General features: G+C 44.7%; 3 protein-coding genes across 5 annotated transcripts in view; 2 read left to right on the top strand and 1 right to left on the bottom strand.

Annotated features, from left to right (window-relative positions):
* The window catches only part of LOC147262965 (troponin T, fast skeletal muscle isoforms-like), a 34,079-nt gene extending 24,649 nt beyond the window's left edge, over positions 1 to 9,430 (top strand). For both annotated transcript variants that reach the window (XM_086202298.1, XM_086202299.1), the window contains 5 exons: positions 3,417 to 3,530; positions 3,616 to 3,728; positions 3,821 to 3,911; positions 7,676 to 7,713; positions 9,278 to 9,430. In XM_086202298.1, coding sequence (XP_086058424.1) covers positions 3,417 to 3,530; positions 3,616 to 3,728; positions 3,821 to 3,911; positions 7,676 to 7,713; positions 9,278 to 9,317 — 396 coding nt within the window. In that variant the 3' untranslated portion in view covers positions 9,318 to 9,430. The remainder of the gene's footprint in view (positions 1 to 3,416; positions 3,531 to 3,615; positions 3,729 to 3,820; positions 3,912 to 7,675; positions 7,714 to 9,277) is intronic.
* A 45-nt stretch (positions 9,431 to 9,475) lies between these two features.
* Positions 9,476 to 20,872, bottom strand: LOC147262966 (dynamin-1-like protein). 2 transcript variants are annotated; one of them, XM_086202300.1, is made up of 19 exons: positions 20,634 to 20,872; positions 20,101 to 20,242; positions 19,806 to 19,852; positions 19,649 to 19,720; positions 16,761 to 16,847; positions 16,223 to 16,385; positions 15,991 to 16,111; positions 15,029 to 15,160; positions 14,495 to 14,701; positions 14,189 to 14,309; positions 13,911 to 14,066; positions 13,187 to 13,276; positions 12,984 to 13,076; positions 12,030 to 12,083; positions 11,842 to 11,913; positions 11,159 to 11,290; positions 10,966 to 11,075; positions 10,360 to 10,519; positions 9,476 to 10,272 (listed from the first exon to the last, which is right to left on the bottom strand). In XM_086202300.1, exons 1-19 carry the CDS (start codon positions 20,733 to 20,735, stop codon positions 10,216 to 10,218), a joined length of 2,118 nt encoding a protein of 705 aa, XP_086058426.1. In that variant the 5' UTR covers positions 20,736 to 20,872; the 3' UTR covers positions 9,476 to 10,215. The 2 variants fall into 2 exon arrangements, with proteins under 2 accessions (XP_086058426.1, XP_086058427.1); XM_086202301.1 differs by lacking the exon at positions 11,842 to 11,913 and having other exon boundaries at positions 20,634 to 20,871.
* Positions 20,873 to 20,975: 103 nt separating this feature from the next.
* On the top strand, positions 20,976 to 25,485 carry LOC147262967 (short transmembrane mitochondrial protein 1). The gene is made up of 3 exons (XM_086202302.1): positions 20,976 to 21,133; positions 21,404 to 21,457; positions 23,924 to 25,485. Exons 1-3 carry the CDS (start codon positions 21,119 to 21,121, stop codon positions 23,993 to 23,995), a joined length of 141 nt encoding a protein of 46 aa, XP_086058428.1. The 5' UTR covers positions 20,976 to 21,118; the 3' UTR covers positions 23,996 to 25,485.
* Positions 25,486 to 26,835: the final 1,350 nt, after the last annotated feature.

Raw genomic sequence — 26,835 nt, forward strand, 5'->3', positions numbered from 1 at the left:
GACCATTGACTACCTCCCCAACAGACCGCAATACGTGAGGCTCCAGAACTGTGTGTCTGTTGTGGTATTCTTCAGCATGGGGGCGCCGTAGGGCACAGTCCTCTCACCCTTTCAGTTCAATCTGTAAAGTTCAGACTTCAGACATAACTCGGACCGCTGCCACCTACATAAGTTCTCGGATGACATGGCCATCATTGGATGCGTATCGGACGGGAACAACCAGGAACACAAGGGGGTCATTAGGGACTTTGTCGACTGGCGTGAGGTCAGTGCCCTGCAGATCAACGCCAGCAAGACGAAGGAGATGGTGATAGACTTCAGGAGGAAGTCACCCCCTACTACTGCTCTTTGGTTCACTTAATGTGCTGACAACCTCAGCTGCTCATGACATGGGTTTTGGGGAGATTTGGATGGGTGTACTATTTAGATGGCATTGTGGTTTGTTCAGGCACATGGGGGCAACTGGAGTTTGGCCGAGGCACGTCCTACAGTTGATCTTACCAAGTGAAAGTTTGCAGGGTGAATGTGATGTGTTTAGGTTGGCTGGTTGGGAAGAGTGAAGATTGCTCAGTACAGGAAAAAAATGAGGTCATTGAATGCTGTCCTCTTCCTGTCACAAAAAAGAGCTAATGTTTTTCTTGGGTCTAGGAGGATGCTACAACTGTTTCTGGTGTCTATTTTACACCAATCAAAATTCTTTGGTTTACGTAAACTCTTTGCTATGACCAAACCAGAGTTTCTCCAGTTTTATTGGTTGAATATTCATCACATCAAAGGTTTGAAAAATGTTTGGGTGGATGCTACCACCAGTAGTGATTGTGTGAGGTTTATCAACCTATGCTTGCTTCCTGTTTGTCTGTGTCCTTGTCACTTTTTCCTCCTAATTTGCTTCTCTCTGCTACCTGGTTGCAGAGGGGAAGTGATAGGTCGACCAGGTTGGGTTGTCAAGTCAATTTTATATAACTCAAAATCACAACTACTTCTCCAGAGCCTTCGGGCTCCCAGCATCCCAGATCCCAGGTGCTGCTGGAGGAGGCTGCAGACCTGAAGAGGCTCAAGCTGCCACCCGTAGCTCCACCTGCTTACATCTCCGTCTGTCCCATCAGTCTCTCATCCTTTCTCTCTCTCTCTTTATCTCTGTCCCTCTCTTTCCTTCTGCATATCTGTCTTACTCCATTATCTGTCTTTGTCTCTGCCCTGCTCTCCTGCTCTCTTTCCCTCCAATCGGTCAAAGCAGAAGGCCGTCCCCATTGAACCTGGATCTGCTCGATGTTCCTGCCTGTTAAAAGGAAGGTTTTTGTCACCACTGTTGCAGGATGTGCTTGCTGTTGGAGAATTGTTGGTGTAGATTCATTGAAAGAGTGTAGTACTGGACCTGCTCTACTTGTAAAGTGTCATGAGATAACTTTTGTTGTGATTTGGTGCAATATAAATAAAATTGAGGACTTGACTTGACTAACAGACTACAAAGAGACCTACACTTAAACAATAGACTGTCTCTGGGGCAACATGCACATCCAAAGCCTAAAGAACCACGTGTTGCCAGCTGGAGAAGACAATGAGCCAGCTGAGCGACACCCCCAACATGCGCAAGTGCCAGCTCATCAGTGGCTCTCCCCCAAAATCCATGGCTTCCATTGGTGAAAATCTGCTACAGCCAGTCCCAAACTGTGACATCACCTAAAGTTATATCAGAACAGAAACTCCAGGAACTCACTGCTTTTGGCGTGGACCTTTAGTACCAACAGTGTACCCGTTGCCGATAGAAGTACCAACAACAGCATCTTTTAAGGCAAGGCCTTGTCCCACATGATGAACGCTCCAGTCTAAGAGGTTTCTGTATACAGGGAGTAACTTCTAGGTCTACAGATTTGTATGAGCTGATTTCCACTCTCTGTGGGTGTTGAAGAAAACACAATATAGCCTGGCCTGAGACCACGGATTGATCCTCTCACTTGGATGCCTGTGGATGTGTAACCTGGTAGTTTCAAGAAGGAGGATAACAAGGACTTCGCTTCTTTCAAAGTCAATGCCCTAATTCCCTGCTGTGCGCCGGAATTAGATGCCTCACCGGAGACTAGCCGTCTCGCTGGGAAGACATGGTAGCTGCGGATAGCCACTAACCAACACCACCTCACCTGCACAAAGGACACCATGGAGAGATAAACTAATCGCTTCACCTGCAAGAGTAAGAAGCTTGTAGCACTGGGCAGATTTTAATGATTAAAGTGTGTTTTGTACTGTTTTCTTTGTCGTTACATGGACCATATACAGTCTGCTGCTGCTGTGAACAGTATTCTGAAATTATTATTTCTTTTTTCTTTCTTATTTATTATTGTTTTTTGTGCTGCCATACTTGAGTGAACTGTGATTTGATCTGTCTGCAACAGATCAAACTTTATTGCTCAGCACTCGCAGTCGAGATCAGTACTTGCTGTGTTAGTTAACGGTCCAGACTCACACCGCTCATCAGCTGAGCCGAGCGAGTTTCTGTGTAACACAGAGAAATACTGCTCCTCGACCACGATCGTCAGAGCACTGCTGCTGAACATCTCTACCTTTCTTTCCACTAACACACACATACACACGCATTCTCACACACATGCACACATCTGAGCATCTGGGAGTTTGAATCTCCCGCTCAGTTGTTCCCCTTTTGTTACAGTCATGTGTTCCAGGGGAGCCGCCATTACACTCTGCAGCCCCCCTTCTGGCTGACCTTAACGTGACATGACTGTGATGAGTCACGCCCTCCATTTTGCTCCGCCTCTCCTCGGGCACACACACAAGCATGCGCACACTCATGCACACATACACATATATTTGCGTGTGATCTGTTAGTACTTGTAGCATATGATAGTATTTAGCGGATAGAAGTGATGACAATTGGAGATTGATTTTGCTAATATTAAGAAATCCTGTTGTATTTTAAAGAGAGGTTACCTTGTGTTTTTGCTTGTACATTGTGATAAAAGCAGGTTGATGGAGTAAATGCCGACTTCCACTCCTTTATTGAGCACTCTAGAAATATCAACATTTCCCAAATATTGACTTTTCTGGATGAACACCTTTTGAAACTGCATTCACACTTTGGTTATTGGTCCGGACTCTCCAGTGGTGCCCTGTTTATTATTAATTTTGATAAATAAGCTTTATTAATTTTAAGAATAATTGATAATCCTCTTTGATCATATTAATCATTACCTATAAACGAATTTTGCTCCTGCACTCCACAACATTACAAAGTAGCAAGTCCAAATAGCGATATACATAATGTATATACAGTGTTATTTAACAGTAGTAATCAAGAAAACTGGATGACGATGTTGCCTTTAATACTGGCTAAGCAGGTGGGAGAAAGAAGGCCAGGAGGTGGTGTATCTCTGTTCTTAATGACGGTGTACAATGTACTACAGGAGGAGAAGGAGAGGAGGGAGCTGGAGGAGGCCCGTAAGAAGCAGGATGAAGACGCCAAAAAGAAGAAGGCTCTAACAAACATGACTCAGCAGTATGGTGGTGTCCAGCAAAGAGTTAGTCATCACACACAAACACAAGCATACGAGTAATGTTTCTCTGATTTCTCTGTCATGCAATATATTGCTTTTTCACATCCAGCAAGATGGCAAGAGGGGAGCAAAGAAGCAGACGGAGAGAGAAAAAAAAAGGAAGATCCTGGCAGACAGGAAGAAGCCCCTGAACATTGACCATCTCAATGAGGACAAACTAAAGTAAGGCGGGAATAACAGGGTGTAGTCATTGCCCACAGCTCTTACAGACACATTTTTTAGTTTCTGAATTCCTGCTGTGTTTTTCTGAAAAGGGAGAAGGCCAACGAGCTGTGGCAGTGGCTGATGACGCTGGAAGCTGAGAAGTTTGAACTCAGTGAGAAACTGAAGAGACAGAAATATGATGTAGGTACTGCGCCTCAAGATGTCCGTGTGCCAATTGTCCTGTTAAATGGTACAAAAGCCTTTTTTTGTACAAGCATTTATGTGACATGTTGAAACACATCTGCCTAAGTAACTGAGTTGCAGCCTCATTTTTCTGTGGATCGAAATGAGAGTCGTATGCACTATATCGTTTAAGAAGTCATCATTTTAAAAAAAAAACATGCTGGCAAGTGACGGGAAGGCCTGTTGGCACCTGTCTATAATGAATGTGGCTTGACTTGCAGATGAATGTGCTCCAAACCCGAATCACTGAGCAGCAGAAGTTGTGAGTAACTGTTAAAGACAAGTGTGAGCCTTTGGTTGTTGTGTAGTTTTTGCTGCCAGTGTGCGAGTTCACAGGCAGCATGAGACCAAGCAGGGTGACCTGACCGCTAAGATACAAGCAGCATGTGAGTGTGTGTGTGGAGATGCCTGCAGTCACATGAATGTGGTCAATCCAGGAGTTAAACAAATCAGGCATTCAGACTGGTATGTATGTTCCTGCAATCAGACCGTGGGATGTCTCTTTCAGAGGAAGGGAAAAAAAACAATGTCAAGCGTCTATCTCTTTTCCTTCCCGACACACAGTCAGATGAGAGGAGTGTATCACTCACAAGTTCAAAGGTCAGATGGAAACTTTACCCAATTCCAAACAGGTTTGGGCCATTGCAATAGGAGCAGTGAGCCTCCAAACAAAGAATGTTAAAATATAAACATACTATTAATCAAAAGTAATCAAGGGGGTGAATATCTACTTTATGTGACCTCATGACTGACAAATAGATGCCAGGTATTATTGATAGACAGGACACAAATAACACTAATTCAGATTAGCTCAACAACAGTGCGCAGAGAGCTTCATGGAATGGGTTTCCATGGTCGAGCAGCTGCATCCAAGCCATACATCACCAGGTGCAATGCAAAGCCTCGGATGCAGTGGTGTAAAGCACGCCGCCACTGGACTCTAGAGCGGTGGAGGCGCATCCTCTGGAGTGACGAATCACGCTTCTCCATCTGGCAATCTGATGGAAGAGTCTGGGTTTGGCGGTTGCCAGGAGAACGGTACTTGTCTGACTGCATTGTGCCAAATGTACTGTAAAGTTTGGTGGTGGGGGGGATTATGGTGTGGGGTTGTTTTTCAGGAGCTGGGCTTGGCCCCTTAGTTCCAGTGAAAGGAACTCTGAATGCTTCAGCATACCAAGACATTTTGGACAATTCCATGCTCCCAACTTTATGGGAACAGTTTGGAGCCGGCCCCTTCCTCTTCCAACATGACTGTACACCAGTGCACAAAGCAAGGCCCATAAAGACATGGATGGCAGAGTCTGGTGTGGATGAACTTGACTGGCCTGCACAGAGTACAGATACATATTTTATACCGTCATTTACAGGTTGTTGTTTTTTTTTGCTGATTTAATATGACTTTTTAATGCCAAATTTCTTCCAGTCATGTTGGAAAGAAACAGCTAGCCATCACAACAGATAAGACGGATAAGACATTCTTGAATTGATATTGCTGCTTATTTGGAACAACGACAGCTACATTAACATTCTCAGACAAGATATCACACATACATGCAAGCAATGTTCAAATTCATACCTGTCCATAATGAAATATGTAGACATTCAAAATTAACTCGTAATAATTGGTGAAAAGCAGTAGGTCTGCACTGTACGTACAGTAATGATTATGATACATTAAACAGTCGGATGACCAGCCAGTAGTAAGACCTTCCTGCCATGCTCAGTCTTGCACCTTGCTGCTATCAGCCTGTGACTAAAAGTGTTAAGTCACTTCCAAGGCATGGAGTGGGTTTGGGGGGTTGGTTGTTATAGAGCTCAGCCTCCTTAAGAAATAAAGTCAGGTCTGACCCTTGTATACAGCCTCCACGTGGCTTGGCTTGGATGTCTGCCTTACAAGGGAAAGGAACAAGGCCATGCTGCTCGGGACTGCACTGGAGTCACTGCTCTGCAGATGCACGTGCTGTGGTCTGCAGGACAACATGGACCTTGAAACACAGGACCACCTGCATCCTCCTGTTCTTTTCACATAACAGCTAAGACTGGATCATAGTTACAGCACTTGAAAAATCAAAGATCATGACTCTCACAGATATATCGCTGTTACCTTCTATATGAGTGTTTTACTTAAAAAACTAAAACTTACCACAAACTTATTTTAGTAATTATGTATTTGATATGTGTCCAGGTCAGCAAGTTCAATGTTTGTAAAGGGTGACCATCATTTTAGCATGTAATACACTCCTGATCAAAATCTTAAGACCAGTTAAAAAATTTCAAGAATTTACATTTTGCACTGTTGGAACTCAAGAAGGTTCTAAGTAGAGCTTCAAAATTAAAAAAAGAAGAAATGGGAATAAGTGACCAAAAGTTTTGAGCAGGCATTTTATTGAAAACAACAATTTAACTGAAAGAGGCTGTTCATCAGCTGATCAAAAGTTTAAGACCACAGCTCAAAAAAAAACAAAACCCAAAACCTCCTAAAACTGACTCAGTAATGAGTAGCTTCACCGTTATTGTTGATCACTTCAAAAATTCATTTTGACATGCTTGATGCAATTGTTTCCAAAAGCCTAGTGGCAATGTTGCTCCAAGTGGTGAAGATAGCTTCATGAAGGGCATCCACGGTCTGGAACTGATGTCTATTTTTGTAAACGTCCCTTGCCATCCATCCCCAAATGTTCTCAATAGAATTTAGATCAGGGGAACATGCAGGATGGTCCAAAAGAGTGATGTTATTCTCCTGGAAAAAAACTTCTTGGTCAGACGGGCATTGTGAATTGTAGCGTTGTCCTGCTGAAAAACCCAGTCATTTACCACACAGACGAGGGCCTTCGGTCATGAGGGATGCCCGCTGCAACATCTCCACATAGCCAGCTGCTGTTTGACTCCCTTGCACAACCTGGAGCTCCATTGTTCCATTGAAGGAAAAAGCACCACAGATCATGATGGCGCCCCCTCCATTGTGCCGCGTAGAAAACATCTCAGGTGGCATCTCCTTGTCATGCCATGCATTGGAAGCCATCAGGACAATCAAGGGTCAGTTTTTTCTTGTCAGAGAATATGACTTTCTTCCACCTTTGAATGTCCCATGTTTGGTGCTCCCTTGCAAAGTCCAAACGGGCATTTTTGTGGCGTTAAAAGAGACGTGGCCTTTGAAGATGTTTTTTTTAAGCCCTTCCTTCACAGGGCTTCGTCTGATGGTTATTAGGCTGCAGTCAGTACCAGGAATGGCCTTAATTTGGGACGAGGATCGTCCCGTGTAAAGGCGGCACTGTGGTGCAGTGGTTAGCTGCTGTCGCCTCACAGCAGGAAGGTTCCGGGTTCTAATCCCGGCTCGGGCACAGGATCTTTCTGTGTGGAGTCTGCATGTTCTCCCTGTTCCTGTGTGGGTTCTCTCTGGTACTCCAGCTTCCTCCCACAGTCCAAAGACATCAAGAGAGGACGAGGCTGATTGATACTCTAAATTGACCGTAGGTGTGACTGTGAGTGTGAATGGTTGTCTGTCTCTATGTGTTGGTCCTGCGATGGACTGGCGACCTGTCCAGGGTGAACCCTGCCTCTTGCCTGAAAACCGCTTGGACATACCCTACCAAGCCCAACACATCAACATGAATTATCAGCTCGAACCCGGCCTTCAGAGTCCCTCTTCAGGACTGCAAAGTCCACTCTTTGGTACCTCTGGTGTCTGTGCTTAGCCGATCCTCCATGTTTGTCCCCCGCAGATCAATCAGCTCCTGGCTCGTGTTCAGGTCCACCAGAGGTAAGTCATCACCGTTGAGGAGAATGTTTTTATTTTCATGAAAACAGCTAATATATCATTAAGCTTGCTTTTAATGGGGAAATGGCTCCATCTCATTTTATTCTTCACTTAAAGAGTCTTGAGAACCCTTTCCTGGCTCTCTTCAACGAGCTGATAGTTTCTTTCATTAATTACATTTTTTTTTATTTTGGTGTAGTATTGCCTCCTACATCCAAGGTCTTTTAAGTCCCATCATCTTACCACATACAAAGTACGTAACGTTTCTCCAGTCTTCACCAAGTGAGCTGTAAGCCCAGACTATCGCAGGCACAAACATAACCAATTTCCTATGGTTGCAAACAAGTAAAAATAATGATTTTCACCTGTTAGTCTCAGCCATGGACATTGTTTTGAAAAGTTAAGTGGCAAAACATCTGTTGACTTTATACCAACCGGTAAGTTCCTATGTTCTTTTAAAGTTAAATGTCTGGTAGATGAACAGGGTGAGTCAGACTTCATTGGTGAATGAGTACAAAGGTAAGATTGTAGCTGAAAGAACTCCGTCTTCATTGTCTCCCATTTACCGCGTGTCATGTGTCAACACCCCTCACAGCATGATGACTCAGGATTGGTTCATCCCTCCCTCCAAGCTCACCCTCTTTGATTTCTGTTGCACTTTTCTGAAGGATTGTTAGCACATATGCGTTGTGGGGGGGGGGGGGGAGCCATTTTTATATTGATAACTGTACTGGTTATAATGCGAACATACTTGTTCTACTTCTTCATGGCAACATTTATGAAAATCTGGAAAATTGGGCAGGAAGTTGGTTGAATGGATGATGTCACCGACTCTAGTGTCTTATATTTTATCCATGTAAACAGCATATAAGGAGCTCACTGAAGAAGCAGCTAAGTAGAAGTCTGGACCTCAGAAATTTAAAAAAGAAAATCTCTCTTTTTTTTTTTTATTTGAAGTATCAATGCATGGATCCAGGAAAAGCAATAACTTATTTTAAAGTAACTTTAGAGTTTGAAGTGATGTTTAATTTGTGCTACATTACAGATAACCTCTTTATTTGCTCCTCAAGACAATAATGTCTGAGTAAAGGGGCAGCTTTTAATAACCACCATGCAGGACATGACACAAAAAGCAGGAGAAAAAAAGAATAAAATAAAGGTTTTGTCTTTTTTTTTTTTTTTAAACCAGGTTGAGATCAATTTTGTAGCCTAAAAGAAATGTAAATGTCCCCATGTTTATGGTAAATAGACTAATTTTTTAGCCTCTCTACCTTAGCGGGCACACAAAGCGCCTTACAGTGTCCTCTCATTCACACACACACTCACACACTGATGGTGGAGGCTGCCATGCAAAGTGCCACCCTACTCATCAGGAGCAAGTATGGGTTTGATATCTTGCTCAAGGACACTTCGACATGGTCACGTGGGGCGGGGGGGAGGTGCGGATCGAACTAGCGACCCTTCAGTTGCCAGACAGCCACTCTACCTCTGAGCCATGCCGCCCACAATCCGTAAAAGCACACATACATACTGAACTAAAATTGTCTCGTTGTCTCTAACCCAACAGTGCCAAAGGAAGGGGCAAGGCCAAGGGCAGGGTGAGATAAACAGGATCATCAGCGGCTCGTCCTCAGGGATACGGTGGAAAAATGAGCAGTCGCGCTTACGCTTCAAAGAGCTGCAACGGCAAATCGTCCACACAATCAATAAAGAGATGTTTGATGCCTGTATGTGTCATTGCCTCTTTGTAAACTCTATGCAAATGAGCCCGAAATCATCAGGTGGCAATACAATGCCTCTTTATTTTCTCTTATGGGAAACATACACAGAGAACACCGTAAATTCCACATGAAAGCTGTGATATGTAAACAGTTAGATGAACAGTGCTCATGACAGTACCCACACAGTTTAATAACACATTAATAAATAAAGGTTCGGCTTTACAGTGTCTGGACCTTCTGTGAAGAAAATAGTGCATACTTTAAAGCGATGGTCTATGTACATGGGATCATGCCAGGGTAGGAATCCATCTAAATTCAGAAGCAAGTGCTACTATGTTCTAACGTTTGAGGCCCTACGATTTCTGACATGACAGCTCAAAGGGTGGGTAATTGCTTTCGCACGATGTAGCCTTAAGCCGAAATATTTGCGGGATTGCTTGTGGAGCTGCCAATAGGGCATCAAAATGTTAATTTTCATGTTGTGCTGAAGTCCGCCCTCCTGCCGGTTGACCGCTTTCTGTCAGAAATGATAAGTAATTTGCTCTAAAAGCCGCCTCTAAAGCCTCACGTTTAACAGTATCGGAAATGATGCTGTGTGTGTTTCCACACCGAGCATTTTTATGGCAGCAGTTTGAAATGAAACTACGCTGACTTTCAGGTAGCCATGAGCTAATAGGACACTTGCATTTGGGCAGGTACCCCCGACAGTTCAAATCCAGTAAATCAAAGTTCGGACGTAGGCATCGAGTGTTGTTCCATTAGGCGTGAAGAGTTTGTTGATATTTCACCACAGATGGGTTTCCCTGATTTCAGCAATCACCTGGCTGGCTTTCTGCAAGGCCTGTGGAGCAAAAACATAAATAAATTGGTGTGAATTTCCATTTCTTAAGGGGTATGAGTCAGACCCTCGGGGGTGGGACTCTTCTACCTGTAGCATGTCGGCAGCCTCCTTGCGCCGCTGGGCCATATCCTCTGACTCAGTCAGCAGGTCATTGAGGAGGCCGGATTTATACAGCTGGCCAACCAGCTCACTCTGAAGACTGTCCTTCACGTGGTTCACCAGGAAGTGCATCACCGCCTTTGGCACACTGTGGCAGACAGAAGGGGAGGAACCGAGCTGAACAGATGGGTAAGAACAAGGCAGCAAGAAGGCCTGGCTGTTGTGTTGGCCCCCAAACCAAGGGGCTCTGGGGCCACATATTTATTTATGTTAAATAAGAGGTATGATGAGCACCAGAGGGTCGAGCAGGACTCAGTAATGGTGGAAGAAAAAAACTAGGGTGTTAGTTGAGAATGTCTGTTTACTGTTTTTTTTGTCTATCGAGCTATTACTCAATTTTCACTTGAGGTACAGCCTCAGGATTTCAATCATGTGGAGGTCATAGTTATTAATACTGACTCCCTTTTCCAAGTGCTGCCTGCTCTCAGTACAGCAAAAGTGATCATGTCCGGTCCATTATGACATTCAATCTCCTGAGACAGAAGAATAAACAACAGGTAATTCGTATTCACAATAAAAGAAAAAGCCCCCAACCTGTCCTGAATGTTCTTGCGGACAATAAGGAAATACGACTTGATGAGACGCTCGATAACCTCACAGTCCCGCTGCTCACGGGACGACAGCTTCCTGGCAACCGGCACCGGCTTCAGGTAAGGACAGACAACATTATGATCGTCGCCTCGATAAAACAAAAACAGGTCACACTGATATGCGAAAGATGATCTACCACATCAAGTAGGTTGACAGCTCCTTTAAGGGGGCTCCCGGGTCCTGAGCCAGGGGCTTCCTCTCCTCTCTTCAGCATCCCCCTCCAGGTCCCTGTGCCGTCCTGTTCACCCTGAGGCCCTCCTGCTGCAGCCTGGAGAGCAGAAACATGACCGACCAAGCAAAATTACTAGAACATGAAGAGTTCTGAAGCTTTATTAAACCAGCCAGAGCACCAAGAGGAGAGCAGCGTTTGCTTCAGGTTCGTAGGGAAAGGAGAGCTGGGGGGGCTGGGTAATGCGGTACAATCAGGATATTCAGGGTAATTATAAGGAGGTTAGATATGAGTAATGCAGCATATTTATTATATGAGCGACCTAAGAGGACCGCCCTTCCTCTGCTCATGGAAATTGTAAACTGCTGATGCACAGTAGCTAGACAGCACGTAGTAAAAGTGAAGCAGAAAAACGACAGGAAAACAGAGACGAAAACAGACGGGCTGGAGAGGTCGGTTTCTGGCAGACAGGTGGACCAGCTTTGGAAATGAGAAACCGGAGGAAACACAATGCTCGTTAGTGCACACAAACTGAGGAGGTGCATGATGTCAGCGGACAAAGATCGGAGAGCATGCCAGCAAACCATGCCACTTCATCCACTCCATTCCCCGCACCGGTCCCGCAGCCAGCAAGCTGCCTATGTGCCCACCTTGGCACCTTCCACGTCTGCTCCAGACGCATGGGGCTCGCCAGAAACCACAGCCGAGCCTTTGCCGACAGACTAGCAGGAATATGAGAGCAGGAATGTAGAGAGACAGGAAAAAGAAGTACTGAGAGAGGGGAAAACAGGGAAGGAGGTTGCAGTTGACGTGACGTGTCGGCAGAGAGTTCTGTTACCTTATCCCTGGGCACAGCGGTGGGCAGCTCCCGCATCCTGTTCCTTCTTTGCTCCTATAAGCACAAAAACACTTGAAACAAAAACCAGTAGGACTTGAAAGTCTAGGAATAAAGGACTGGAAATCAAATGATGACGGACAATGAAAAAAATGCTGTACCCCAGGGTACACAGACAAAAGCGTAATGATTGTGACATCATTTCGACTTTAATTTTGAAATTATGAGTACAGTAATTTCCGGACTGTAAGCCGCTACTTTTTCCCCTGCTTTGAACCCTGCAGCTGATACAACGGTGTGACTGGCGGTTTCTGGTAGGCTGGTTATATTTTAAACAGACGTTACTGCACCTTTAGGCCTACCACGGTGTTACAGGCACTTTTAATTTAGCACTTTTAAAGAGCACTTAATTTAGGCATTGCCTCGTCGAGCGCTGTAAGCTTTGTTTATGGTACGTAGAGGCGGGGTTCACCCTGGACGGGTCACCAGTCCATCACAGGGCCAACACATACAGACAGACAACCATTCACACTCACAGTCACACCTACAGTCAATTTAGAGTATCAATCAGCCTCGTCCCCTCTTGATGTCTTTGGACTGTGGGAGGAAGCTGGAGTACCAGAGAGAACCCACACAGGAACAGGGAGAACATGGAGACTCACACAGCTGGGGCTCGAATCTGGAACCTTCTTGCTGTGAGGCCACAGTGCTGACCACTGCACTGAACAATACCTATGTAATTATTTAGTCTATTTATAATTATTTCTTGTTTTGCACCGCTTTTAGAAAACACCAGCATTTACGTGTCCATACATCAAGATGCAGTGGAATTCAACATTTTATGAGCTCAATCAAATCCCCGTTATGAATCATATGCGAGAATATACACTGTAAATATCCTGTCAATTCAGCAACAAAACTCTCTTTATTTTACAGTAATATGCGGTGGGTACCAACCTCTATATTATTATTCATGACCCCACAGGCGTCTGCAAAGTCCGGATGCTTTGTGTTGATGTAGGCCAGCTCAATAGCAACCAAGTTATGGACCTGCAACGGGAAAAGAGGACTACTTCAGACATTGTATTCCAATGAAGTTCTCCCAAAAGAGATGAACATAAGATGATGAACGCGAAAAAGGGAGATGAATGTGAGGGTACCATTTCATTAGTGATGGGCAGCCTCTTCCTCAGGAGGGAGGTGACCACTTCCACTATGGCCTCATGCAGCTTAGGGAACCTCTGCAGCTCCTGTAAGACAAAACGACATCAACCAGAGAACCCTCTGAGCAAGGCAGACTTTCGGTCCTTAGAACTTTCATCCTTGGACCCTCATGAAGCTACAAGCAGCAATGATCGGACCCTAGTGTGTCGTATTTCTGTGGAGCAAGAGAGCAGTATATTTACGCATAATCATGCTGACAGAAAAATGAAAAAAATAAGAAACGTTTACTAACTGAGGTAGTAATATACGACAGAGGGTTAGGGCCACAGTAAAAAAACAACAGCAACAACAAAAAAACACGGAAACTTCGAGGTTAAAGTCGTAAAACTACGAGTTTTTTCTCCTGAAGTTACGAGTTTAATCTCGTAAATTTACGAGTTTATAAAATTACGACTTTTTTCTCGTGCATTTATGACTTTTTCTCAAACATTTTACGATTTAAATCTCCTAATTTTACGAGTTTATAAAATTACGACATTTTTCTCGTAAACGTACGAGATTAAACTCGTAGTTTTACTACTTTAATGTTGAAGTTTCCGTTTTTTTTGCGTCGTTTTTTTTTTTTTTACTGTGGCCCCAATCCTCCGTCGTCGTAATGAATCCTTCTGCACATCCACACGGCATGGAGCACCAAAGGACATGTAAGCAGAGCGGAGAAACCTGTGTGCTGTAGTTGCTGCAGTGCTGGATGATCCTCTGCATCTCCTCGTGGACCAGCTCCACACAGCGTAAACTGGGCTCCTCCAGGCGTTTAACCTGCTTCTTCACCAACAGCTCAAAGGAAACCTCAGGCACAAACAGAGATGGACGCGGGCCCTGGTGTGTGTGTGTGTGTGTGGGGGGGGGGGGTGTTCAGGTTAACAATTCAGGTTCAGTGAGCATGAGATAAAAGTGACTCAAGATCACGGTGACAATGTTGGATCCCATTAATGACTTACCGTTGCGTTCCTTATGGCTGTCAGAATATCTATGGTGCTGAGACCTCCCAGGGGATCCACAGACTCCAACGTTCTGCCAAAGGTCTCATGGAATATGTAACAAATTCTAGCTCCGCCGCACCTGGAGGAGAATGGCAGGGGAATATGAGCTGCAATCTGAACCCTCTGGCGCAGCCTCCTGTCAGCTTCTCCCTCACAGGAGCTGTGCGTGCCTAAACTCGCAAGCTGCATCGCAGCAAAACGATGACGCCAGCTGAATGTCGCGGGCTCAAGACTACCGCCACGTAGCTACGCGCTGAAACTCACAGTTCTGCCGTCTCGATGTACTTCGCCGTGCCCTCAATGGTGTTGCAATACTCCGTCGCGAACTTCGTGATGAGCTGGAGCAAGGTGGCACTCTGGTCATCCACCGGTTCGCCGTAGCTGCTGAGCAGAGACTGGTACTGGGCTGCCAGGACATTGATGCGCGTCTTGAGCTCAGGAAGACAGTCCCGGATGTGATGCATCAGTAACCTGGCGTTATGATCGTAAAGGGCAACGGGTCATGTGATCATGCAGATATGTCAAATTTGGGGTTTTGTCAAGCAAAATGTCATTTTGTATTAGCTAAGCAGGTACTGACGTCGACTTTGTTGACACGGCACACACTCTGTCACACACACGTCATCATCGTAACATGTTTTGATAATCAATCACATCTTATTTTTTCCTTTTACATATATTTCTCTTCTTTCTACTGTCAAAGCACCTGCTGCAAAGTAGTTTACTGTATCTTAAAGTAATTTACAACAGTAGGATAAGGAGGCTTTCATATGTCGTGATGGTGGTGAATACTTGTACCTGTTGAGGGTTCTGGCCAGGTATTTGGTTCCATTTCTGTTGGCCAGAGACGGATATTTCTTCTGCAGGAAAGCGTATTCGTCACGAATCGCATCAGCGACAGACTTTTTGTTGTTGATGTCCAGCTGGCTTCTAAAAGTTCAAGTAAAATATTCATGATTCAGCGATCGGCAGGAGATAGATTTATGTACATCGTTGTTTTCGTCAAATAGCACGGCATGGAACTACCCCTTTTTAATAATCTGATGTCGATGAACGGAAGTTTAGTTCGTCACAAAAATGCGAGGAAACCCCAAGGTACTGCATCTGAAACCCTCAAAATGCCTTAATTCTAATGGCTCGGTCATCTTAAGCTTTTAAAACGAAACTCCTTAGCGTGTCCTGTAGATGTTAGCTTCCATGGCTTGGCACATGCTTCTTAATGAAAAATATAGACATAAAAAAATGAATCCGGCTCAGTCGTCTCTTCTGGGCCTCTAGACGTGTCGTGGTAACTGCCTGTATTTCCATGTTTTTGTTGTTTGGGTTGTTTGCATCGGTGAGGTCGGGCAGGAATAAAACCCAAAGAAGGAAATACAGCCCTGCTAAGGCAAAACAACAAGCCGATAAAATTTACTTTAAAAGCGCAGTGAATCTCAGTTGGGCTTTCACATACTTTCAAGTACTTTTGGAGTTTTGGTAAGCCATCCTTTGACTGAACAATATCCTAATGTTTTCAGCAGCTAAAGGTTCGCGTTGAATTGGCAGCGGATCCCATTGGCGGGAAAAAAAAACCTCCCTCTGATTGGCTGGTTGACTGAGTGAATGAGTGATGAGAGCAGAGAGCGTTGTACTACACAGTACATGCTACGTGTTACACGTCAGCCTTTTCATCCGGTATTAAAGATGTATTCATGCACACTTGTCACTGCTAGCGTTACAATTACATGACAGCGCGCACTGTGAATAGAATTAACGCAGACCTGTTGACGACTCCGATGAGGCCTAGTTTCACAGGAATGACCCGTCCCATCAACACATCCATGGCGTCCGTGCCGGCATCCATCAGGTCCAGCTTGGTCACCACAGCCAACGTCCTCCTCCCTGGTGACGATGAAGTGCGTCTTAACAACCGCGCACCCGCGTCATCTACCAATAGTTTTTGTCACACCGGATTTTGTGAAATACGCCTAGAACGTTCTCAGACTCTTTTACCGTCGGGGTCGACCTCCCGGGCCACCTTGAGGGCCTCTGAAGTGGCCATGTCTGTGTTAGCTGCGGTGACGGCTAAGATAATACAGTTGGGGTTGGAGATGTGTTTGAGAATTAGGTCTCTGATCTGAACCTCGATGTCCTTGGGCTGATCACCCACGGGCACCTGAAGGAAACAAGACCAGTCAAAGTAAAGACGCATCATCTTTCCCTTCTGTTCCTTGTCACAACAACACTCAGGGATTTCAGTGAGTCAAACAAAGGAGGGGGGGCTAATGAAGCCGCGATTAAAGCGCGCTTAACGGAGGATTGTTTAAATGCATCGAGATCAAGTCAATAATCCCCCACGGTCACCAGCGACATAAAAACATTGACCAAATTCAGATACGAGCCCCATCGGCCGGGAATATCCGGCAAATCTGGTTGTTTTTTTTTTGTTTCTAACGCTAGCTGGTTCTTTTAAGTGCTATATGACAGACCTCATCAGAGGTGAGAGAATCAAAGGCTCATCTCGGGATGATGGAAGGACAGTGTGGGTTACCTTCGTGATTCCCGGCAGATCCACCAGTGTGAGATTAACAACGTGAGGGGAAAATATTTTCAGATGGATGGGTTCATCGCTGATCCCCTGCAGAGGGACGAGAGACAACAAACACGCACGGTGTGTTTGTCAGCCGTTTGAAAAGAATTTGCTCAAAACTAATCTTTAGTTTTTTTTTTGTTAAGGTTTTATCACACTATCGCCCGTCGACGGGAATGACATTATTTAGAGAAATATTTCAATTCCCTCGGTGCCGCCGTCGCTGCTGCTGTTGTTGGGAGTCCGTCAGGTTCAGTTTATGGCCTGTTTGTATGATTGATGTTACAATCGAGTCTTTAACTTTGTCAGCGTCCAAGAATGGTGCGGTAGCACCCTTTCATCCAAATAAACTGAAATACAAAGTGCTTTACAGTACAAGCAGCCGACCAAACTGAAGACTGACATACGAACAATGCATTCAGAGATAGACACTCAAGTCAGCCAGCCGCGCTGATCTTAAGGGATTGAGTACAACAAGAAAACATCCACAGCAAAAGGCAAAGATAATTTTACTGAAGTGAAATGAATTGAGGCTGCACGGTGGTGCAGTGGTCAGCACTGTCGCCTCACAGCAAGAAGGTTCTGGGTTTGAGTCCTGGCTCCAGCACAGGATCTTTCTGTGTGGAGTCTGCATGTTCTCCCTGTTCCTGTGTGGGTTCTCTCTGGTACTCCAGCTTCCTCCCACAGTCCAAAGACATCAAGAGAGGACGAGGCTGATAGATACTCTAAATTGACCGTAGGTGTGACTGTGAGTGTGAATGGTTGTCTGTCTCTATGTTGGCCCTGCGATGGACTGGTGACACGTCCAGGAAGAACCCCGCCCCTCAACCAATGTCAGCTGGGATAGGCTCCAGCCCCCCGCGACCCTTACTAGAAAGGAATAAGCGGAAGAAAATGAATGAAATGAATTGAAACTATGTTTTGCAGTCATTTGTTGTCCGCAAGGACACAGCTCATGAGTAATCCGTGTGTGTGTGTGTGTGTGTGTGTGTGTGTGTGTGTAGGGGATACGTACAACTTAATTAATAAATTGTGTTTCATCAAAATGAGGGGTTTACATCCCAAGTTTGAACTCATTTTGCCACAGTACACTCTCCCTTCCATCAATTCATTTATTTTCTATATCGCTTGTACAGTAAGGGCTGTGTGTGTGTGTGTGTGTGTGTGTATGGGAGTGCTGAAGTCTACACCCTGGACAGGTCACCGGTCCATCGCAGAGCCCTAAGGAGCAATCGATCTCAAGGAATATTCCACATGGTCACCAGGGGGAGTGAGGATTGAACCACGCTACCTCAGAGCGATGCCACCCCTCAGTACAATTCTTCTTTGTTTATTTTAACCATTGAGGTTTATGGAATCAAAATATCTTGTCAAGAGATGACTAAATAGTAAAAATACCTCTCAGAATACCCCAATGCAATCCTAAAGGGGTAAAAGCTGATTTTTCTGTTACTGGATTTAGAAGAGGATCGTTGTGTTATCCTGCATAAGTCTTCTTTAGATTCAACTAATACATTTCAATGGGAGCCTATCCCAGCTGACTTTGGGCGTCTACGGGCGAGAGGCGGGGTTCACCCTGGACAGGTCGCCAGTCTATCGCAGGGCCAAAATATTTACAGCCACGCCTACAGTCAATTTAGAGCACTGGTTCTCAAATGGGGGTACGTGTACCCCTGGGGGTACGTGGAGGTACTCCAGGGGGTACGTGAAGCTTTACAAAAATATATATATTTTTAAAAAAGCAGTAATCCTAATAATAATTAAGTCTTGAGAAATAGTTATATTAGAAAAAGTTTGATAAAATACAAATGTATGTTCATACACTGAATTTTATATTCAGCATTCAATTTTAATATCCTTAAAAAAAAACAGACTCTCCCAAAACCAAGTTAGTTTGACCCATTGATCCAGTGTCACTTGTCAATAACCTGCCGTTGCCATGACGACGCACTGCAACGATGGAGATGTGGCTAAAGAGCAGCAGCAATGCGGCTGAAAATACAGAGAAACTCGAGAAAAGGAAGGCGAAACCAGAGCTGACGAAGTACCGCAAGTAGGCACCCAAGGCACTGTGGGGTTTTTTTGCGGGGAGCAATTAGCCAACGCTAGCAAATCATTGCTATTAGTTGTTTAACTTTAATAAATCTGACACTGATGGCACAGCACTTTACCTCTTTATTTTCTACCAAAAAAATGTTTTGCGCGCGTCAGGGGGTACCTGACAAAGAAATATTTCAAAGGGGGTTCATCACTGAAAAAAGTTTGAGAACCACTGCTCTTGAGTATCAATCAGCCTCGTCCCCAATTACATGTCTTTGGACACCTGGAGTACCCCGAGAGAACCCACGCAGGCACAGAGAGAACCCACGCACACTCCACACACAAAGATCCCACGCCCGAGCCGGGACTTGAACCCAGAACCTTGATGTTGCGGCGACAGCGCTGACCACTGCACCACTGCGCCGCCCTTGTCACAGGAGCATAAGGAACAATTGGAGGTTTAGTGTTTTACTCCAGGATACTCCGCCATGGTCACCAGAGGAAATGTGAATCAAACCAGCGACCCTTCGGTTGCTAGACAGCCACTCTACCTCCAGGCCACACCGCCACAGAATTAGAATGTGGAATTATGAATTTCAACTCTCTGTATATAGCATGTTAGTCACTAAGCCTTCGTTTGTCCGCTGCTAGTCTGAAATTTACAGCCACACTTCTAACTGGGAAAAGGAAAACAGAAGACATTACACCACAAGCTGCACTAACTTGTAAATACGTAACGATTCGATGTTTACATTTAGCTCTGAATTCCCTCTTAAGATATTCTTTATCCCTCAGTGGGAAACGCTCACCTTGTTATTCCCTGACACTCGCTCTGTTTCAGTTTCAATTTCTTGCCTTATTTCGTCAAAGTCTGTGTAGATCTGGAAAAAAACAACAACATCTAAGCATGCCGAAGGACCATTATTGTGACTTACATTAAATAACGCGTATCATACAAATTCTTACCTTGGTTTTGGTGTGCAGAAACTTTCCCCACTCTTCACCTTCTCTTCCTGTGCAACAGGAGAAAACTTTTCAGGTCACCTCTCTGTGCTCTCAAAGGAAGAAAACAGCAGTGACGACTAATCTGAGAAGGAGGGTCATGGCTCATATTAAAGCCCGACCACACATGGACGATAATATTATATCTGGGAAATAAAGCAGCGTGAACAACAGTGTTATAGTGAGGGCAGAGCAAAACTAGAACACCAAGTCTAGTAGATGAGCACAATTCATCTGTACAAAGGTTTGTGGTGCCTACCACCATCTTCATTTTTCCTTGTATCTCCCGGATCTATGTGGACAAGCTGCAGGATGAGAGGTCGCCTGGTTACAATGCCAGTCCCACGGGGTAACAGGTCTCGGCCCACCAGGCTCTCCAGCACAGAGCTCTTCCCACTGCTCTGGAGTCACACAATACAAATAATTGCACATTTTCACACATTAGCTTTGACCACCTCGCCAGGTGGATTAATGCTGGGACCCTTAATTTTTATTTTATTCTTGTAACCATAGCAATTAACTGGTTTAGTTGAAATGGAGTTATTAGATAGGCCTAATTAAAGATTTTCAAAAAAGATTGTATTACTGCTAGGCACGCTTCAGTGTATATATACACAAGGATTTCTATTTTTAAAAGATTTGCCGACTGTTTGTATAAATCTGGATGAATAAAAACGTAATACCATCGTCTGCAAGCTATACGCACTCATACATTTTCTCGTTATTTTTCGATTCACTGCAATAAAGCAAGGTTATTTACATCGAGCATCAAGACCCATTCGAGCTCTTTACCTGCGTCCCCACCACTGCTATCTGGGGTAGCTGAATAATATCCGCGCCGACTGTGTTGAACACATCCTGGAGCTTGTTTATAACAGGAATGAGAGCCTCCATGGTAGCGGTTTGTGATCAAATTCAATCCAGCAGCTATTATTCTGATGGAGCCAAAGTCATTCAACGTCCCAAAGGCACCACCATTGCAACGACACACGTTGAACGCTCGAGGTCTATCACGCCGCTGGGAGTTGTAGTTCTTTAACGGGGACGACTGCAGGTTATGTTAATGTCAGCACTACACTCGATGTGCTCTGGAAATAACGCGATAGAGCAGTTCCTCGCGGATAATCTGGCGCATGCGCACTTGCAATGTTGATGACAAGTCCGAACTGTTTCAGGGAAGTGTAGCAAGCTCGGTTGATTCGCAAACTTTCACCTTTAATTTTACGTACTGAGTTTATGTCACCGAGTTAATTTTCTGCTGCCGAGGCTTCGTCACCATGCTGCAGTTTCTGGTGAGTTAAAATTGACATTTGTCGTATTCAATTTGTCTGTCGGTGAAGCCAGCTGAGCATTAGCATTATACCTCGCTGGCAGCATAAATTCGAACAAATTTTAGGGCTTAGTCGGAACAGTCAAACTTCACTGTAAACCACCCAAACGCTTCATGATGAATTTTGCTATCGATCAAATGTCTCGGGAATAAACATTCCCTTAAGAACGACCGGTATCAGCTACCCATTTGTCTTTATGTCAGCCCTAAATTCCATTCGTTTGTGTTCCAGGCTGGATTCACCTTGGGTAATGTGGTGGGGATGTACCTCGCCCAAAATTACGATGTGAGTTTTTCAGATGTATTGATGTGTGTCAAACAATGGAATTAGGGCCTGAGCCCTAAAGGAGGCGAAGACCGAATTGGATCTGTTCTTCCTGTCTTTATTCTTTCTCTCTTTGTCTTTCTTTCTTTCTTTCCCCCAACACACCAAATTTGGCACGCACATTAGGTCCTGAAACATTTCATGAGATGTACAAATTAAATGCACGTGTTGCTAGAGTGACAGAGAGGCTGCAATTCCTCTAGTATTTTCTCTGAACCTTTTCATCGGAGCCATACAATCAAACATAACGCCATTTCAACCTCACAGACAGAATTTTGAACAGCAGAAGGTCCCAGCAGCTCTTCCCTTTCTAATGCTGTACATTAATTTGTGTACTTTGCATTTGATGCAGGACACAAGACCTCGCCCCTTCACCACTTGCGTTGCTGAGTGTTTGCATGTTAATGCCCATTATGGGTTTTTGGTCGGGTGATGCCTGAAGTACGACCTATGAAGACCGCAAGCATTACAGGCTTATTAAAAGTGATGTCTGCCATTGTTCTGTGATTGCACCATGAGGTGGATGCGCCAGGTCACAGGCCCATCTCAAAATTCCCTGGGGGGGATTTTCTAGTTTTGACTGTTATCTCCCACCCCCCTTAGACCCAAGACTTCAAACTTGTCACTGCACTTGTTCAAGGCACCAGAAATGGACACGCTAATTTTGAAGTTGATTGAATGAAGGGTCGTTGAGTAAGAATGCAACAACAGAATGTTGTCCCTTGGCACTTAGCGCGTATGTCGTCTTCTCCTGCTGTCGGTTTTATTTTGGTTGACAACCAGTGTGAAGGTGTGTCATAGCAACTTACTATGTTGAAGTGGGGACCGGAGGTAGAACCCTGCAAAAAAAACAAAAACAAAAAAGCAGCATCCATCATTTTGCTCTACTACTAAGAGGATCCTGATTATGCATGGGTTGATGGTAATTTGAGCTCCTTCTTCGCTTTGTTTGACTGTGGAAGAAAAAATTGCCATGAATATCTATAGTTATGAGGGTTGTCAAAAGTACTGATACCCATATAGTATTTGATACTAAAAATTAGTATTTGGATAAGATACTCATTTGAAAAGTATCGATACCAACGGTGCCATCTTAGCCTGCAGTTGACGCACAGCTTCACTCAGCACCGCCACACACACAGACTACCTCTTTGCTCCTCCCCTTAATAGAAGCTCAGTGTGTGTAGGACAGAGCTGGCGAAACATGGCGAGTGCTGCTGCTGGACCTTCGTGACCACTTTTCATCAAATATCAAAAGCAAAAGCGCGGTATTGAAGTATTTCGCTCATGTGGCAAACAGTCAGGGGGAGGTCATAGATATCAACAGGCCTGTTTGCAGGCACTGCTATAAGACAATGGTGACAAAGTCAAGTAGCACTAGCAACTTGACAAAACACCTGAAAGACAGACGCCCCGCTCCTTACACTGAATTTCGAGAGGTCAGTAAAGCCCCCGTTTCAACAACATTGAAGTATTAAGCATGATTATGATTGCTCTCAGGTGGCACGGTGGTGCAGTGGTTAGCACTGTCGCCTCACAGCAAGAAGGTTCCGGGTTCCTTGGGTTCACTCTGGTACCCCGGCTTCCTCCCACAGTCCAAAGACATCAAGAGAGGACGAGGCTGATTGATACTCTAAATTGACTGTAGGTGTGACTGTGAGTGTGAATGGTTGTCTGTCTCTATGTGTTGGCCCTGCGATGGACTGGTGACCTGTCCAGGGTGAACCCCACCTCTCGCCTGTAGACGCTGGGATAGACTCTATAGACTGTAACGGAATATCTAAATGTTGCTCAAATACAGCAATGCTATGTTATGATTGGCTGTTCAGTAGCTAAATGTTATTCGATTAGCTGGCGCGTCGTAGGGAGGGCCTTCTGAACTCAAGGGGTGGGATTTTCCTTTCAGCCCCTTAACCATATCCTACGATACAGTCAGTTGTCATTGATTGCTAGTGAATATACAGTGTGTGTAGAGGCAGCTGGTATGTTAGTTGACGGTTAAATGACTGCTAGCTCATTTCAGCAGCTCTTCTGGCCCCTGTTTTGTTAGGAAATTTGCGCCTATTAATAATAGGCAGGTCTTCTGCATCTTGAAACCATTTACCCAGGCTGTTTCCTTATATTTTATCCAAAAACACTGATCGCTTACAGATGCACACACACACACTCCCCTCTTCATTAAGAATACAATAAATGTGTTTGTAAGAATTTCTGTTCTTTATCAGATGAGGCCACCGTCCCCGCCAAAACTCCCACCGCCGCTATCAAAAGCTCACTTTGAACTCTGTTCAAAACTTGACAGCCCCGCACAACAAAATTGAACTCGTATAAACTTCATGACTATCATCATGGTGCTATCATCATGGTACACAGTATTAGTATAGCTAAGTGTACCAGATTGTACTAATCCACCTTGTCCCTTTTTAGGTTCCCAACATAGCCAAGAAAATCGAAGCCTTCAAGAAAGATGTGGAGGCCAAGAAGAAGCCCCCAGAGTGAGCAGAGTGTCACCAAGTCGCAAGAAATAACAGACTCTACAGAAAAGCTATTTATTTAGAGTTAAAAAAAAAATGTGTACATTTGATGAAATTACTGATCATATAAAATATTTGAGAATATTTACAGTTCCTAGGACGGCATTTGTTTTTTCCTCTTACTTTTGTAGGCATGTTCTCGGTGTGGCCTTTTTCATAAGAGGGTTTAGATTGGACGAATATGAACCTTGCACTCTCAAGTCAAGTATCACATTACTAGCCTTTTCTATAATGTTTTTTAACTTGCCCAGGATATTCATCTCCACATTGGTCGCACAATTTGTTGGATTGTTCCGCACAACAGCAGTTCCTGATAATAAACTGAAAGTCTTTTAAACTATTAATTTTCCGCTGCATCTTGTCCCACTGCTCCTGTATGAATATGTGGAAGAACAAGCATCACACATAATTAAAGCTGCAAATCTTACATGAGAATTTACACTTTAGTCGGACAATTTGTCCCGAATCCATTGAAACGGGTTGGAAAGTGGTCAGACTTATAGTTTAAATGTCAGAAGCCTCAGTTTGACACAGAGTAGATGTCCAGAGACGGCCTCCCCATTGGTTTAAATTGCAAGGTGCAATGTGGCACGGCAACCTTCGGGGCTTATAGAATCTAAACTGATTGAGTTATTACAAAGTTTTTACCAACTTTTGTTCAGTAGTGTCATAAGTCATGTGTTCAAGTCTGAAGGTGATACCATGAATGCCCTAAGAGGAGGTAGCGTTTGTTCGGGGTCAAAAATTTGGTGCAAAGTCATACTTTCATGTGAATATTGTGGACTTCCTGTTGGAGGTCAGGGGTGTCAGCGTATGATTGGTATCTCTTGATGAGACAACTGAGTTTAGTTTCAATGTCTCTATGACATTCCTACGGGCTGCAGCACCCCTCTTTAGATACCTAGGTGGCGCTGTGGAGAACATTTTGGTTCTTAGGGGGTTATTTTTTACATTTTATCGAATTTTTCACCGGACCTGATGTCTGTGCAAAATTTGGTGAGTTTTTGAGCATGTCTAGGGCGTCAAATTAAGGTCTAAAATGGAAGAGCAAGAAAGACAGAAGAAAGAAACAATGGATGTCATAGGGTTTTTGCCCCTTTGGGGCTCAGGCCCTTGAGGGAGGCCTCATAGACATTCTCCACAGTTGCTGGGCTCACATCACTAGAATAGAACTATGTTCAAGTGAACTTAACACCATAGAGAAGCCCTCAGTTCTCTAAGATCTCCAATATGGACCCCAGGAACATCTCTGTCATTAGCAAGACACCTAACTCCAAATTTAAAAAAAGGATTCATATCATATCTGGCACTTTGTCCGACATAAATTAACCACCCAGTGTGTGAAAATGTATTGCAAATTCATGGGTCATCAAAAAAAAGGCTCTTTTTTCTTTTTTTTTAGAATTGCATTTCATGCAGGATGAAAAGAAGAAATAAAGCAGCGAGTGCCTTCCATCGACTGTGAAGCTTTCAGTTTGTGTGTCCGTGGGTATTTTCTTAAAGATAACATTTCATCCAGGCCAGAAGAAATGTTTTAGGATCAACCAGTAGGTTTTTTTTTTTATCCCCAAATGACCTGAGCGTTGACTTTCATGAGCAATTGACATCACATGTTGCCAATACTCAAAAGGCACAACAATCTGATAGACACTAGAGTCAGCATCAGTCACAGCAGGAGTCCATCTATGCACCAGGATTTCTTTGTCTACCAGATAGGCCACTGTTTCGTCACTTGCTTTGTCTGCACTTACCACACCTTCCAAGCAGTGCAGCGGCGAGGCGTTCACCGGCAGCGTCAGACTGTCTGATGAGAACGCGCTTAGATGAGCAGAACGCACGGGCTCAGCGGCTTTAGAAGGTTAGGAAAGGGACCCCCCCACTCACTTGAGAGACCCAAGCCCGTCCGCCGGGGTGAGCCAAAGGCACCCGCTTCCAGGATTGGGTATGATTTATTAATCATACCCTCATCTTCCTCCACCCATACAGGGGCTGAGCGCTCCATAGATGCGGATGTAGTCCAGGGCACCTCAGGCCAAGTAAAACCGCCAGCAAGGGGTCCACTGCACAACGGCAAGGCCTGCGACCAACCCCAGCCCAACCACCATATTGGGAAGCAGACCACCCATCCTGAGAACACAGGTCAGGCCTCCAGGCCTGCCGTGGTACAGTTAGCAACAGGAGTAGCAATGGACCCAATCCCCGCCCCAGTTGCCCCCCATCCCAACATGGGTGCAGGGTGCGTGTTGTGCGTGGGAGTGTAGAGGTGATGATGAGGATGACTAGAATGTAGTTAAAATTGGGGGAGGCACCCAGGGCATGGGAGCCCCAGAGACGGCCTTCTGCTTTGGCCAGTTGGGGGGGGAAAGAGCAGGAGAGCGGGGCAGAGACAAAGACAGATAATGGAGGAAGACAGATATGCAGAAGGAAAGAGAGGGACAGAGATAAAGAGAGAGAGAAAGGGGAGAGACTGATGGACAGACGGGGACGTGAGCAGGTGGAGCTACGGGTGGCAGCTTGAGCCTCTTCAGGTCTGTAGGCTCCTTCTGCAGCACCTGGGATCTGGGATGAGGGGAGCCCGAAGGATCCAGAAGAGAAAATGTTAGTAACACATATGAGTTTGATTTATTATAAGATATTGATAATGAAATCACTTTTAAATTAGCAAAGAAATGGAATCCAGTCATGTCACTGATCTCCTGTCAAGTCACAGATATTTATTTATTTATTTAGCCTTTATTTTACCAGGTAGTCACTTGAGATCAGTTGGTCTCTTTTTTCGAGCGAGACCTGGCCAAAATGGCAACA

This window comes from Aulostomus chinensis, chromosome 4 (genome assembly GCF_037954235.1).
Source record: "Aulostomus chinensis isolate RoL2024-O1b breed Wild chromosome 4, RoL_Achi_v1.0, whole genome shotgun sequence".
Lineage (NCBI taxonomy): Eukaryota > Metazoa > Chordata > Actinopteri > Syngnathiformes > Aulostomidae > Aulostomus > Aulostomus chinensis.

What these genes read in the sequence shown, in the direction of transcription:
- LOC147262966 (XM_086202300.1), bottom strand. Translation starts at nt 20,735, where the DNA reads ATGGAGGCTCTCATTCCTGTTATAAACAAGCTCCAGGATGTGTTCAAC. An exon ending in AAGGAAAAATGAAGATGGTG is followed by an intron (nt 19,853 to 20,100) that starts GTAGGCACCACA and finishes CCTGTTGCACAG; the next exon opens with GAAGAGAAGGTGAAGAGTGG. An exon ending in GAGTGTCAGGGAATAACAAG is followed by an intron (nt 16,848 to 19,648) that starts GTGAGCGTTTCC and finishes GTCCCTCTGCAG; the next exon opens with GGGATCAGCGATGAACCCAT.
- LOC147262967 (XM_086202302.1), top strand. An exon ending in ACCTCGCCCAAAATTACGAT is followed by an intron (nt 21,458 to 23,923) that starts GTGAGTTTTTCA and finishes GTCCCTTTTTAG; the next exon opens with GTTCCCAACATAGCCAAGAA.